This window comes from Carlito syrichta, unplaced genomic scaffold (assembly GCF_000164805.1).
Source record: "Carlito syrichta isolate Samal-C Ts95f unplaced genomic scaffold, Tarsius_syrichta-2.0.1 Scaffold126426, whole genome shotgun sequence".
NCBI classification, from domain to species: Eukaryota; Metazoa; Chordata; class Mammalia; order Primates; family Tarsiidae; genus Carlito; species Carlito syrichta.
The window spans coordinates 332,714-345,527 of NW_007070522.1; the positions used below are offsets into that span (position 1 = coordinate 332,714).

The 12,814-nt window shown below is 42.5% G+C and overlaps 1 protein-coding gene across 1 annotated transcript in view; it reads left to right on the top strand.

Moving 5' to 3' along the window:
- DYM (dymeclin) overlaps positions 1-12,814 on the top strand; it is a 374,432-nt gene that overhangs the window by 269,576 nt on the left and 92,042 nt on the right. The window contains exon 14 of the mRNA XM_008048608.1: positions 4,115-4,217. Coding sequence (XP_008046799.1) covers positions 4,115-4,217 — 103 coding nt within the window. The remainder of the gene's footprint in view (positions 1-4,114; positions 4,218-12,814) is intronic.

Consider the following 12,814-nt stretch of genomic DNA (forward strand, 5'->3'; position numbering starts at 1 on the left):
AATGAGCTAGGTGTGGTAGCACGCGCCTATAGTTCCAGCTACTTGGAAGGCTGAGGCGGAAGGATCGCTGGAGCCCAGCAGGTCGAGGGAGCGGCCACTGCACCCCAGTCTGGGCGACAGAGTGAGACTCCAACTCAAAAAAAAAAAAAAAAGAGTAGTGTGAATTCTGTATCATATTCATGATAGAGAACTGGAATTGACCTCAAATGATCTCTTCTTACACAAAAATTCTTAAAGAGAGCAGTATGCACAGCTTCTTGGGATATGCCATTTCAACATTTTATACTCTTAATGGTTAAGTCTCCACTAAGCTCAGCTGAATTTCTTATGTTTGAATTGAAGCTCACTTCTTTGCTTTGTGTCCTCTTACAAAAAAAGCAAATTGTTAGTTTCTCTTTTAAGATAAATAAAAAGGGCCGGGCATAGTGTCTCAAGCCTGTAATCCCAGCACTTTGGGAGGATAAGGCAGGAGGATTGCTTGAGCCCAGGATTTCGAGACCGGCCTAGGCAACATGGCAAGACTTCATCTCTACAAAAACTAAAATTAGCCAGGCATGGTGGCATGTGTCTATAGTTTCTGCCACTTGGGAGGCTGAAGCGGGAGGATCGCCCAGGCCCAGAATTCAAGGCTGTGGTGAGCTGTGATCCCGCCACTGCACTCCAGTGTGGACGACAGACAGAATGAGACCCCTACAGAAACAAAAAAGCTAGACTTTCTTCACCAAAGGAAACTGCGTCAAATGCTTTTTGCTGTGGTTCCTAGAACTTAATAATTTTCCTAGATCGATGGTGAAAGTTACTACAGATTACCTGTGTCCTCTATGAGGGAACCCTAGTAAGACAGAGAGAGAGAAGGGGAGGCAAGGGCATGGGGAGAAAGGGAGAACAGGTGAATGCACATCCTCGACCGCTGAGCTCAGAGCAGCACCCACACTGTTCCTGTCGCTGTGCAGAGCAAGCTGCTTTCCCGCGTATCCTCCCCGCTCCTGATGCCAAGATGCCCCTGGGAGCAGCACGTTTACTCTTTGCTTGTTTTGGGTTTCCAGTTTATGCCTGTGAGGAGTGCCGTGCCCTCTGTTGGAATCAATGCCCAGAGTTCTTTTTGCCTGAGAAGCATCTGAAATTCCACTTATTCCAGAAAATGCTTTACTGCCAATTTGAAGCGTCTTACTGATTTCCTTCTTTACGCATTTCCGTGTGAACGTGCTTTATACACAATCCCAAAATATTTTTTACTCTTTTCTTTGCACCTCCTGCAAAATAACTTGCATATTTAAAAATACGTACCCCTGCTGCAGTTCCGTGTTATGCTCAGTTCCTCTTTTACTCAGCAGTTTTACTTCACGGAATTTATAGTTCACTCAGGCATGCCAAAAATTATGTACAGGGGTGTTCATTGCAGTGCTACTTATAATAAAAGAAACTGGAAACAGTTGCAATAACTGATTAAAGATGCACTAAGTAAATTATGGCGTATGCATATTCTTAGACATCGAGTGTTTTGTCGAATGAAGGAAGGAACATATCGTTAAATGGAAAATGCAAGGTACAGAACAGCACAGGTTTCTTCAGATAAAAAAGGTGGATGGATAAGAGTATGTATTTGTGTGCAAGACTTGATGCACGTGGCATTGTGGAATCGTAGGCCCTAAACTGATAATATTAGTTACCAGTGTGTGATGGGAGTCATGGTGAGTGGAGAGTGTGACGCTTACTTTCAACCTTAAAAAGGAAAAGCAAAGCAAACCTAACCCTCAGATGAAGAACATCCAGAAGCATAAAAGGATTGAAACAGCACACATGCAATTTGTCGATGACCTGCCTCCTACTTCCTTACAAGGTGCCTCACTCTGTTTCCTCAGTCTACAACCTCAGCCTCTGTGCTTGGCTTCTCTTTGGAAATGCCATCTCTCCTCTTTTACAAATAAATCTTTCTTCTTTTTCAAGACTGTGTTTAGGGCCTAACCCCATCATGAAACTTCACTAGACTATTTCATTACAAAGAAATCTTGTTGATACATCCTTAGCCTGTAACCAGTATTGTCTGATTGTACACGTATTCACCCAGTAGTTAGTTACTTCAAGTAATTCTTTTTCTTCCCACTGTATTTAAGTATAGATTTACAGAATATATATTGTCTCTGTTGTATTTGCTTTGTGCATCTGTCATTACCAATAAATATTTAAGAAATATTTTTCCTGATGATGTTAGTTGAAACTTAATCTAGAAAGAATTGACTGGGTGTGCTGACTTATGCCTGTAATCCCAGCACTTTGGGAGGCCATGGAGGGAGGATTGCTTGAGCCCAGGAAATCAAGACTAGTCTGGGCAATGTAGCAAAACCTCATCTCTAACAAAAAAGAATATTTAGTGGCTCTGTGTTCCATGAATATCCAACTTAAACCATCTGAAATAATTAAGGATTTTCCCAAATTGATATTCAAATCAATATTTTATTTAGAAGGCCAACACTAAAAAATACTAGAGCATTTAATTTAATACTATTTTTTGGCATTTGAAAAATATAACAGGTAAGAAAAAGAATATATATATATTATATATACTTATGTATAAAACAGGTAATACCTTAAATTTAAGTGGAAAGTAGATGGAATCAGAACTGCCTTTATATTTAAGCTGCCATTTAACTCAAAGAATAATTATGTATTCATTAGATGTAGCAGATGTAATATTAGAATCATATAGGTATAATATATATTTGAAGCTCTATTATTAGGCACATCCTTATTTAGGATTGTTATATCTTCTTGGTGAATTGGCTTTTGCCATTATCAAATCTTCTCTATCTTTAGTAATAATATTCTTATTCTTAGGCCTACTGTGTCTGATGTTAATATAACCACTTCAGCTGCATCTTTTGGTTAACTTACCTATGTCTTTAAATTTGCAAGTGTGTGTTTTTTAAACAGCATGTGGTTGGGTTAGGGTTAGGCTTTGCTTTTTTATCCAGTGTGAAAATCTCTGACATTTAACTGGAGTGTTTAGTTCATTTACGTTTAATATAAATCAGCTGTATTCTTTGAAGATTGTTTTGCTATGTTAGGGTGCCTCTTAGAATGAAGTAATCTGTTCTCTAGATTAGAATAGCTCTCTCTTAGAGCATGGGCTTTCTGAGAACTCAACTGAATATCTGTGTTCGATGAGTTGTGTCCACTGGCTAGTTTGAGCTATAGCATCTCTCACTGTTACAACCTCCAAAAATTCCATTCAGTTTACAGCTCCTGGATAGTTGCATTGCCATACCTGTGGGGTCTTGCTTAGTAGTTACTCCGCACCCAAGAAGACCCTTGGCTTTCTGTACTTCCTTTCTTGCAGTTTTCTCCTTTCTCAGCAGCCTTAAATTTATAACTGTCCTCTTAGCTGAGTTTGGTACTGTTGGGGTCCTGCCTTTCTGGACCATAGTCTGAACTGTTTCTCTAGGCAGAAACTCACCATTGTGGGGCTCATAGGGACTGTAATCCTGCACTTCCAATGTTGTACAACATCTGAAAAACGTTGGTTTTATTCTTTTTTTCACTATTAATTGGTTATAGCAAGAGAATTAGTCCAATACCAGTTAATCCATCATGGCCAGAAACAGAAATCTCATAAAAATGTATTTAAAGTCATTCTTTGTGAGAAATAAGGACATACAGCTATGATATAGAACCGTAGACTCTATATCATACTAGAGAAATAATCATGTCCAGCACACTTGTCTGAAAGATGGGAAAATTAAGATATACAAGCTCAAGTGACTTGTAGTAGCTTGTGCTCTGAGTTAGTCATAAAATTAGTTCACACCCCAGGTTTTTTCCAATTTTTTTTTTTTTTTCACTTCAGTAATCTTTTGAACATTTCTCCTGTGTTTGAAACATAATTTTACACTGTTAGTTTTTGTCTTTTAGAATCCTTATAATTTAAACATCCATTTTTTCTTATATGAATAGTATTGTTAATCTCACTGTTAACACAGACATGAAAAAAAGAATCATTTACAAGTTGATTTTAGAATAATGGACATGCTGTGGAGCTATATAATTTCATATAAGACCCAGGGAAGGAGACGCTGAGTTCTTTTAATATAATTGGATTTTTTGTTTGTATTTTCAGTTTGTTTTCTTTGCTGTCTAAAAAGCACAGCAAAGTTTTGGAACAAGCCACACAGTCCTTGAGAGGTTCGCTAAGTTCCAGTGATGTTCCTCTACCGGATTATGTAAGTAGTTTCCTTATTTCTTCAATAAAAAATGTTTATTTCATTGTTAAGCTTATAAATAACAATACCCCTCTCTTCTCAAATCTGACAGCTCTTGGTGCTGGAGAAACCCTTAGTACACCAATGAAAGAGTGATATCACAAATCAAAGGGAAACAATTATAAATGATTATTAATAAGTGGTTGATTGTTGCTGATTGTCAATAATTAGGAATCTTACTATTGACTCAATAAATCCCCTTACACTAATGCCACAAAAACCAAGGGAGGGATTGTGCAAAGATTTCTCATGGATTCAGGGTGAGGAAGTAGGTCTGGAGTCTACGGAGAGCTGGAGCCTGAAATGGAGCAGCCATGCGGTCAGGAGCCTCCTCTTCCTGGGCCCTTGGCCTCCTGATCTCTGCTTCATTTTGCCTTTCCTTTTTTCTTCTGCTCCTTTCTCTTTGCTCACTTGGCTCTACCTACAGTGGCCACTGCAACCCTTCTCCCACCAGCCTGCAGCATGTCCTTGTGAGTGCAGTGCCTTAGCCAACTGATAGAGTTGAGTCCTAACTGTCAGTTCCTAGGAAAGAGAATCTGGTCTGCTCTCCTGTCATCAGTGTGAGACTCCCACCTTGTCAGCCTTGGCTGGAGGAGACAGCAGTGACATATTGTCTGTGTTCCATCCACTTCGAAGATCTAGAGCTTATTACCACCTGCTGTGGTTTGAATGTCACCTACAAAACCCACATGGAAATTTAGTCCCCAGTGTGGCAGTATTGAGACGTGGAGCCTGTAACAGGTGATTGGACCACAAGGGCTCGGCCTTCGTGGATGGATTCATCAGTCCATGGATTAGTGGACTAGTGGGCTATCATGGGATTTATCAGAGGAAGAGAGGCCTGAACTAGCATGTGAACTCTGAAGGGAGTGCCACAGCAAGAAGGCCCTCACCAGATGCAGCCCCTGGACCAAGGTTTCCTGGCCTCCGGGACTGTAAGAAATACATTCCTTTTCTTTATAAATGTCCCACTTTCAGGTATTCTGTTCGAAGCAACAGAAAACAGATTAAGACACCGCCTGAATTAGTGGATGCCGATGGAATAGGGTAAAAAAAAGCACAGGGGTAAGGACCACGTAATAACAGGAAGGAGAATGTGTATCAGTTTCTGAGGGCGTTGCTATCTGTGGCTTTCTGATGTAACTATCTTGCCATGAGCCACAGAAGTTCATCCGGTTTTAATGAGGACCTCCCTAAATTGCCAGACAACGCTGTGGTCTGGTATTTAGAAACTATATTCAGGAATCTGAATTCTGAGTGTGAGGTGGCAATGCATATCAGACAGCTGGAGAGCTGCTTTGCTTGTTTCCAACGGTTTGTTTCATTTCTACTTGGCCAAGCTGATACAAGACTGGGGAACAGCACCCAGTCCGGATGTCAGTCACTGATACACAAAGATAGCTGTGTGCAGCCACAGTCTGATGGGCGCTACTTTTCTTCTCGTGTGTGTGTGTGTGTGTGTGTGTGTGTGTGTGTGAGAGAGAGAGAGAGAGAGAGAGAGAGAGATGTTATGACCTGTCATTCCATCAAGGTATTAAGTTTATAATTCCAAAAATTACCTCAACAATCGTCCTGCTAAACCAAGTAGTCTGAACTTGTAAAGCTCTAATGAAGTGGCTACTTGGATCCATAGCCGTCCTACCTGTGATGGGAATGCTTGTTCTTTCTCATTGCTGTTGGGAAACCTCGGAGGGAGCTGGGAACAATGGGGAATCATGTCTAAGAACTTGAATTCTGCCATCTGCAAATGTGTTGTTATTTTTATAGTTATCATTTGATGAATGTTGTATTCCTGTGCCATTTACTCCACACAAGTGTCTTGGATTTGTACAGTTCCGATGTTGCCGTAACAGTGCTCTTCTTTAATCAGAGATCCATAAAACTGATATTTCTTTGAGGAAATAGGTCACGTAATGGTTTTTGCCAGTCCTGGAGGTGATTGTGCAGCGATCGGACAGTTTGCATTTGTAACATCCATGTGAATTCTGCTACAGAGCTTTCAGTTTTAGAGTCATTAACTATTTTCTTCTGGCATGAAATTTTCACAACATGAAAATGAATTTCTTAAGGCATCTGCTTCCTAGAGATACTTGGAAAATTCCATTTGGAATCTGTCGTTGACAGCCCTTATAACATTTGTGTGTATGAGACAGAAAATCACAGCATTTCCAGATGGGTCTACAAACCTGAATTTTGCTGCCTTTCCTTAGAGTTAATGGAAGAAAGCAGTGAACACTGCCTCAGTAGCAGCGATGACTGTGACTCCCTCCTCCTGACACAGATCTGAATGGTGACTCAGGAAAGCACAGTCACGGAAAAAGAAGTTCTATTGATGTCCTTTCGTGAGAAGTCCGTGTTGTGCTGGTCATTCCTGTTGCTCAAAACGTGGTTTATGTGTGATTCACACACTGAAAGCCACCTCCTCTTTGAAATTAGTCATCAGCTGGGAAAATGAGTGTGTTTCTCCCTTTTCTTTCCCAGAATTTTTCTTGTTAAATATCCTTGCCAACAACTACATAAATTCCTGTGTCTTGGACTAATGCTTTTAACCACTTGTATGCGAAAGTTGGAGAAGGAAGTGAGGTGGTCTTAATGCAACAGTGCAGTCCCAGATGTAGACAGTCTACACCGGGTGGGATGAACCATGTTAGCAAAGAGCTTGAACAGAAGAAGGGTATGTTTTCCTTCTCGCTGTAGTACATAGAGTACTTTCCATATACCTAGAGGTTTCTAAGTTTATTGAGAAAATGTTTATCCTCATTATACTGTGTAATTCACAAGTCAGCTGAGTGACAAGTAGAAAGCAAATTGCAAGTTACAAAAACATGAGATTAGTACTGCAGTGCCACTGTGTTTGTCTGAACACCCCAGGGGACACCTAAAACCTTCAGCAGATCTCTGCTCCCAGGGAAATAGAACACTTCGGGGGGAAATAGAACTGCACCCCAGTCCGCAGTGGGGAGAGGAGGTGCCCTCCCAGAGAGCGCCCTGCAGGACAGGGGAGGGGCCGGGAGAGCAGGAGGTCTGCGACCTGGGGGTGCCTGGTGTTTACATTCTCAGGTTTCCAAAGATGGAACCCGGTGACTAAAGGGACAGGAGAGAATTGTTTAAGGAGAATCTTTCCACAGTTGTTTTCAATAAAAATGAACCTTTCGGACTAGTATGGTCATATATAACAGAACCTGAATATAGAAAATGAAACAAAGATAAATAATGAGTTATGGATGCTTTTGAAATTATAACCATGGTTTTTAAATTATGAATATTGTTAGAGTGTTTCCCTGTTTCTAACAATCATCTTACAACTGTCTGGGATGAGAAGACTCTAACTTTCTTCTAGTTGGAACAAAACCATGTGGCCTTGTTCATGAAGAGCCACGGTCTTTCTATGGGACTGACCATGTCATCTTGTCCAGACAGTAGACACAAAGGCACCAGCCAGAGAGAACTAGGAGAGTCAGGCGGAGCTCGTAGCTTGCAGTTGGCTTGCGAGCAAATGGCACCCCACCACCTGTGGATGGACGTTCTCGTGGTCTCGGTGCCTTGTGTGACTCTCATTCTCTCCCCACTTTCCCCTGCAGTTGTCCAAGGACTGCACAATGAGTGGTGATGCCATTGCTCTGTCAGAGAACAGAATGTGTTCTCATCTAGTCTTGCATCTGAAAATTTTCTTAGTTCTAATGTCTAATATGGCAAGGGTCCCCAACCCTCAGGCCACGGACTGCTACCAGTCCATGGTCTGTTAGGAACCTGGCCACACAGCAGGAAGTGAGTGGTGAGTGAGCAAAGTTTCATCTGTATTCACAGCTGCTCCCCATCGCTCGCATCACCACCTGAGCTCCACCTCCTGTCAGATCAGGGCGATATTAGATTCTCTTAGGAGCACGAACCCTATTGTGAACTGCACACGCGAGGGAGCTGGGTTGCATGCTCCTTATGAGAATCGAATGCCTGATGATCTGAGGTGGAATGAGGCAGTGATCAGCTAGTACTGTTTCCCAGCACCCCCAGATGGGGCTGTCTGGTCACAGGAAATCAAGCTCAGGGCTCCCTCTGATTTTTCATTATGTGAGTTGTATAATTGTTTCATTATATATCACAGTGTAATAATAATATAAATAAAGTACACAATAAAAGTAATGAGCTTTAATCTTCCCCAAACTGTCTCCCCATCCATGGAAAAATTATCTTCCACAAGATCAGGCCCTGATGCCAAAAAGATTGGGAACCACTGTAATATAGTAATTACCAACCCATATAATCCATATGAAAATAGCTTTTTGAGAGCATCAGTGATTTTTCTTATTTTTAATTTTTTTTTTTAAAATATGGGGTATAATTCAGGATTAGGTATACAAGTGGTTGTCATACAGGTGAAGTTTGGGCCTTGCTTTGGTCCCTTCACCTGGTTTGAGATCAGATACCCTTATTGATGTTATATGTCCCACCCTCTCCCCTGGCAGTGTCCTGCTACTGCCAGTCCTTTTCTTACAGTATTATGGTAAATGTTCAGGGTCTACTTGTGAGTGAGAACATGGGGTACTCTTTGATTCTGTGGTAGATCACTGAGTAGCATTAGTGATTTTTTTTTTTAATTGGAGTCTCACTCTGTTGCCCAGACTGGAGTGCAGTGGCCGCTACTGGCCACCGCAGCCTCGACCTGCTGGGCTCAGGCGATCCTTCCACCTCAGCCTTCCAAGTAGCCAGAATTACAGGCATGCGCTACCATGCCCGGCTGATTTTTTTTTTTATTTATTGTAGAGATGAGGTCTCGCTGCCCAGGCAGGTGATTTTTAAGAGTATAAAAGGGCCTTGAGGTCAACATGTTAGAGAACCACTGGAACACATGATCTGGAATACACACCTCCTGATCCAATCTCTGCTTTCTCACACTGTGTAATGATTTCATTTGTGCCACTCTTCTCTATGCTGGTTGCATTGAATGCACTTTGTAGACATAGAGATTGTCATATTCTGGGCTGAAAAAGCAGGCTGACTAATTGAAGAGTCTGAAGCCCAGCTCGATGTCTCTGTACATGCTGGCAGGTGTCTTGGGCGGGCACAGTCTGAGATCTCAGTCCTGGCCATGTGACATGTAGGTCGAATTGTTTGGCCATTTTCTTGGAGATCAGTTTCTAACATGTAGTGGACATGGGTGATTTTATTGTGTCCTCATAATTTTTGCATGACCTCTCTGTCTTCCATCCAGGTATTCACCAGGCCTGACTCTGCTTTGCTTCCAAGATCAAATGATCAGGCATGTTCAGGGTGGTATAGCCGTAGGCTACCTCTATGTCAAAGTTGATGATTTCCTGTTTAGGAGGTAGTCATGGCATGTCTTCCTTTAGTTCAATACCGATGGAACAGACTGTGGGTCTTTCAGCAGGGTGATCTGGCCTGATAGTCACTGCCTTCTGCAGAAGCTTGCTGGAGAGCAGCAGCCTTCCCCATTAAACATTTCATCAAGACTTGCTGACCACAGCTGTTCTAAGTGGGGTCTTAAGACACTGCTAGCCCTGGGGTACCTCATCATCTCACCTTTGGACTGAGGGTGAATAATCTTTCAGACCATGCCATAACTTTTATATCTGCTCCTAGACGTTAGTTTCTTGGAATTACATGTGGGACAGTCTGACCTGCTTCGTGTGGCCAGAAAGTTTAAGGTCAGAGAGTCTGTCTTCACCCCCCCATTCTTTTCAGGCTGTTCAGTTAGTAAAATTTTTGTGTTTCCTCTTTAACTCAGATCTCAAGTTCATTTGCCTCAATAGTGGATGGCTAGGTAATGTTGAACCTTTCTTCAGCCATCAGTTTTGCAGTGTTTGTCCTGAGCTAGTGTTAGAACATCTCTCTTCATGCACACATGTGAGTAATGCAGAGACATACGTGCACACTGCTCTCTGTACTCCAGGGTATTAGCTCTGAATGGAGCTTCCCCTTCAGGATTTTTCTGGAGGATTTGAAGGCTAGGGTAGAGAATTTAACATTCTTGTAACACAGGAGCAGTTATCTGGGATATGCTGCCATGTCCAGAAGGTTTTGAATTATGAAACTTATCCTAATTAAAGCAGTTCCTTTTAGATGTTGTCACTTTTGAAACAATTACTTTTGGATGTTGCCTTTGCAGGCATTTATTCCAGTGGTGGTGACATTAATCAGAATATTACTAAAACTTCTGTTTTGGAATTATTTGAGCATGGCATAAGAGTTAAACGTGAAGCAGGCATGGTGTCTACACATAGGCTAGTTGAAGCAAATGCATGACTAAAATGCAGTTCAGCATATGAAAAACTTTATAAAGGATCTATACCAAGCTTGTGGGATGTCAGAAGGGGGTTGGAGGGAGGGAGGGAGAGAGGTGCGTGAGGAAGAGGAGGAGGGAGGAAGCAGAGAGAGCATTGTGGCCATCTTCACTGAAAGGAGCTGACATTTGAGCTGAGTAGTAGTTTTACTTTAGGGAAATATTAAGCCAGAAAACACCCCAGGTGCTGTGCTTCCTCAACAAGGCACGGAAGTGAAGAGAGACCGTTGTCATTGCCGCTGGCTTCTTTATACACAGTGCATCATCTGGTATAAAATAGCTGCTCAAGAACTACACTTCACCCTCTCTCCTACCATATTCATGAGTTAACTCAAGATGGACCAAAGGCCTAAACATAGAGCTAAAGCTGTAAAAATTTTTAGAAGAAAATATGAGTAAACCTTCATAACTTCGGGTTAGGCAAAGACTTCTTAGATGACACCACAAATTTAAGTGACAGAAAGAAAGATAAATTGGATTTCATCCAAGTTTTAAACTTTTGTGTTCAAAGGATTCAATTAGGAAAGTGAAAAGATGATCTACAGAATGGGAGAAAATACTTGCAAATCATCTGTCTGACAAGGGACCAGTATCTAGAATATGTAAAGCACGTTTAAAACTTAATAAGAAGAAGATAAATAACACAAATGAAAAACAGGAAAATATATTTTGTGACCTGTTCTGTGGTTTATGAGTTGTGTGGCTTTGAGCAGACCATCTGCCTCTCTGGGCCTCAGTTACTTTGTCTGTAAAATAGGAATGACAGGAGAACTGACCACACAGCCTTCTGTGAGGATTAAATAACTAAGTCCAGGCAGGACCCTTGGGACAGGGCAAGTGCTTGATAAGGGCAGCTGTTAAGTTTGGCCCTGCTGCCCATGTGTGGGAGAGGCAGTCTGGGTCCTTCAATGTTCAAATGACGGAGCTGTCTCTGTGCCTTTCAGTTCTTGCAGAAGGAGGAGAAGTGTGGCATCATTTGGAGAGGTAGGGATAACAGCAGCCACCATCTATAGGCCACAGGTGAGTAGCGACATCAGGAAGGGCTTCTGATCTGTCTGGGAATATCTGGGTTGTTATTTGGCATCCAAGGATGGATCTGAACCCCAAAAATGTGCCCCCCACTTCCTAGGATGCTGTCTGACCTTGGAATTACCTGGCTTGGGTATGTTCTGAAGCCCCAGAAATAAGGCCAACTAGAATGACCACCAAGAACAAAAGGCTGTCCCATCAGTCGGCCACCTTTCCCTTGGCTTCAGGTGAGCAGAGACTGGCTGGATGCTCACCAGAACCCACCCCATCTTCCGATGACAACCATCCCCTTGAATCTATGCAGGGCCGTAGACCACAGGATGTAGGTGGACTTGATGCCGCCCTCATCCTCTGCTAGCTGGATGCAGGATATCCGGTGGGAGAGCCCAAGCTCTCAGGGAGCTGCCCGGGTCCCTGAACCCTCACATGGAAGGCTGGCTGAGGACCCGGTGGGCTATGATGAAGGAAGCAATACTGCTTTTATTGCATTTTTGTTAAATGGGAAAGAGCCTGAATAGACATTTCTCCAAAGAAGATATAAGAAGTGTCCAAAGAGCACATCAAAAGATGTGCAGTATCATCACCAACAAGGAAATGCAAATCAAACCCCAGCAAGATACAACTTCACATCTACCATGTTGTCCAGCATCAGAAGACAGACAGCAGCCAGTGTTGGTGAGCATGGGAGGAAATCAGAGCCCCCACACACTGCCCATAGAAGCATTAAACGGTGCATCCATGTTGGTTCAGGAGTGTGAATTAGTGTGGCCTCTGTGGAAACCAGTATGGAGGTTTCTCAAGTAAAAGTAGCTCTGCCATTCAATCCGACAGTTCCACTAATTGGTGTCCACCCAAAGGAAAAGAGGTTGCTGTAAGAAAAAGACACCTGCTCTTGCATGTCTGTCACAGCACAGTTCACAACTGCAAAGATGTGGAACAAACCTAAACGTCCATCAACTGATAAGTGGATAAAGAAGATGTGGTGTGTGTATATGTAGACACACACCATGGAATACTATTCAGCCACTAAAAAGAATGAAATAGTGGCTTTTTGCAGCAGCGTGGGTAGAGCTGGAGACCGTTGCCCTAAGTAGAGTAGCACCAGAGTGGAGAGCCGAATGCAGTGTGCTCTCACCTGTAAGAGGAAACCAAGCTGAGTCTCGGCAGAGGCACAGAGAGTGGTGTGCTAGACGTGGAACTCGGGGGGTGGGAGGGTGGGGTGTGGAGTGAC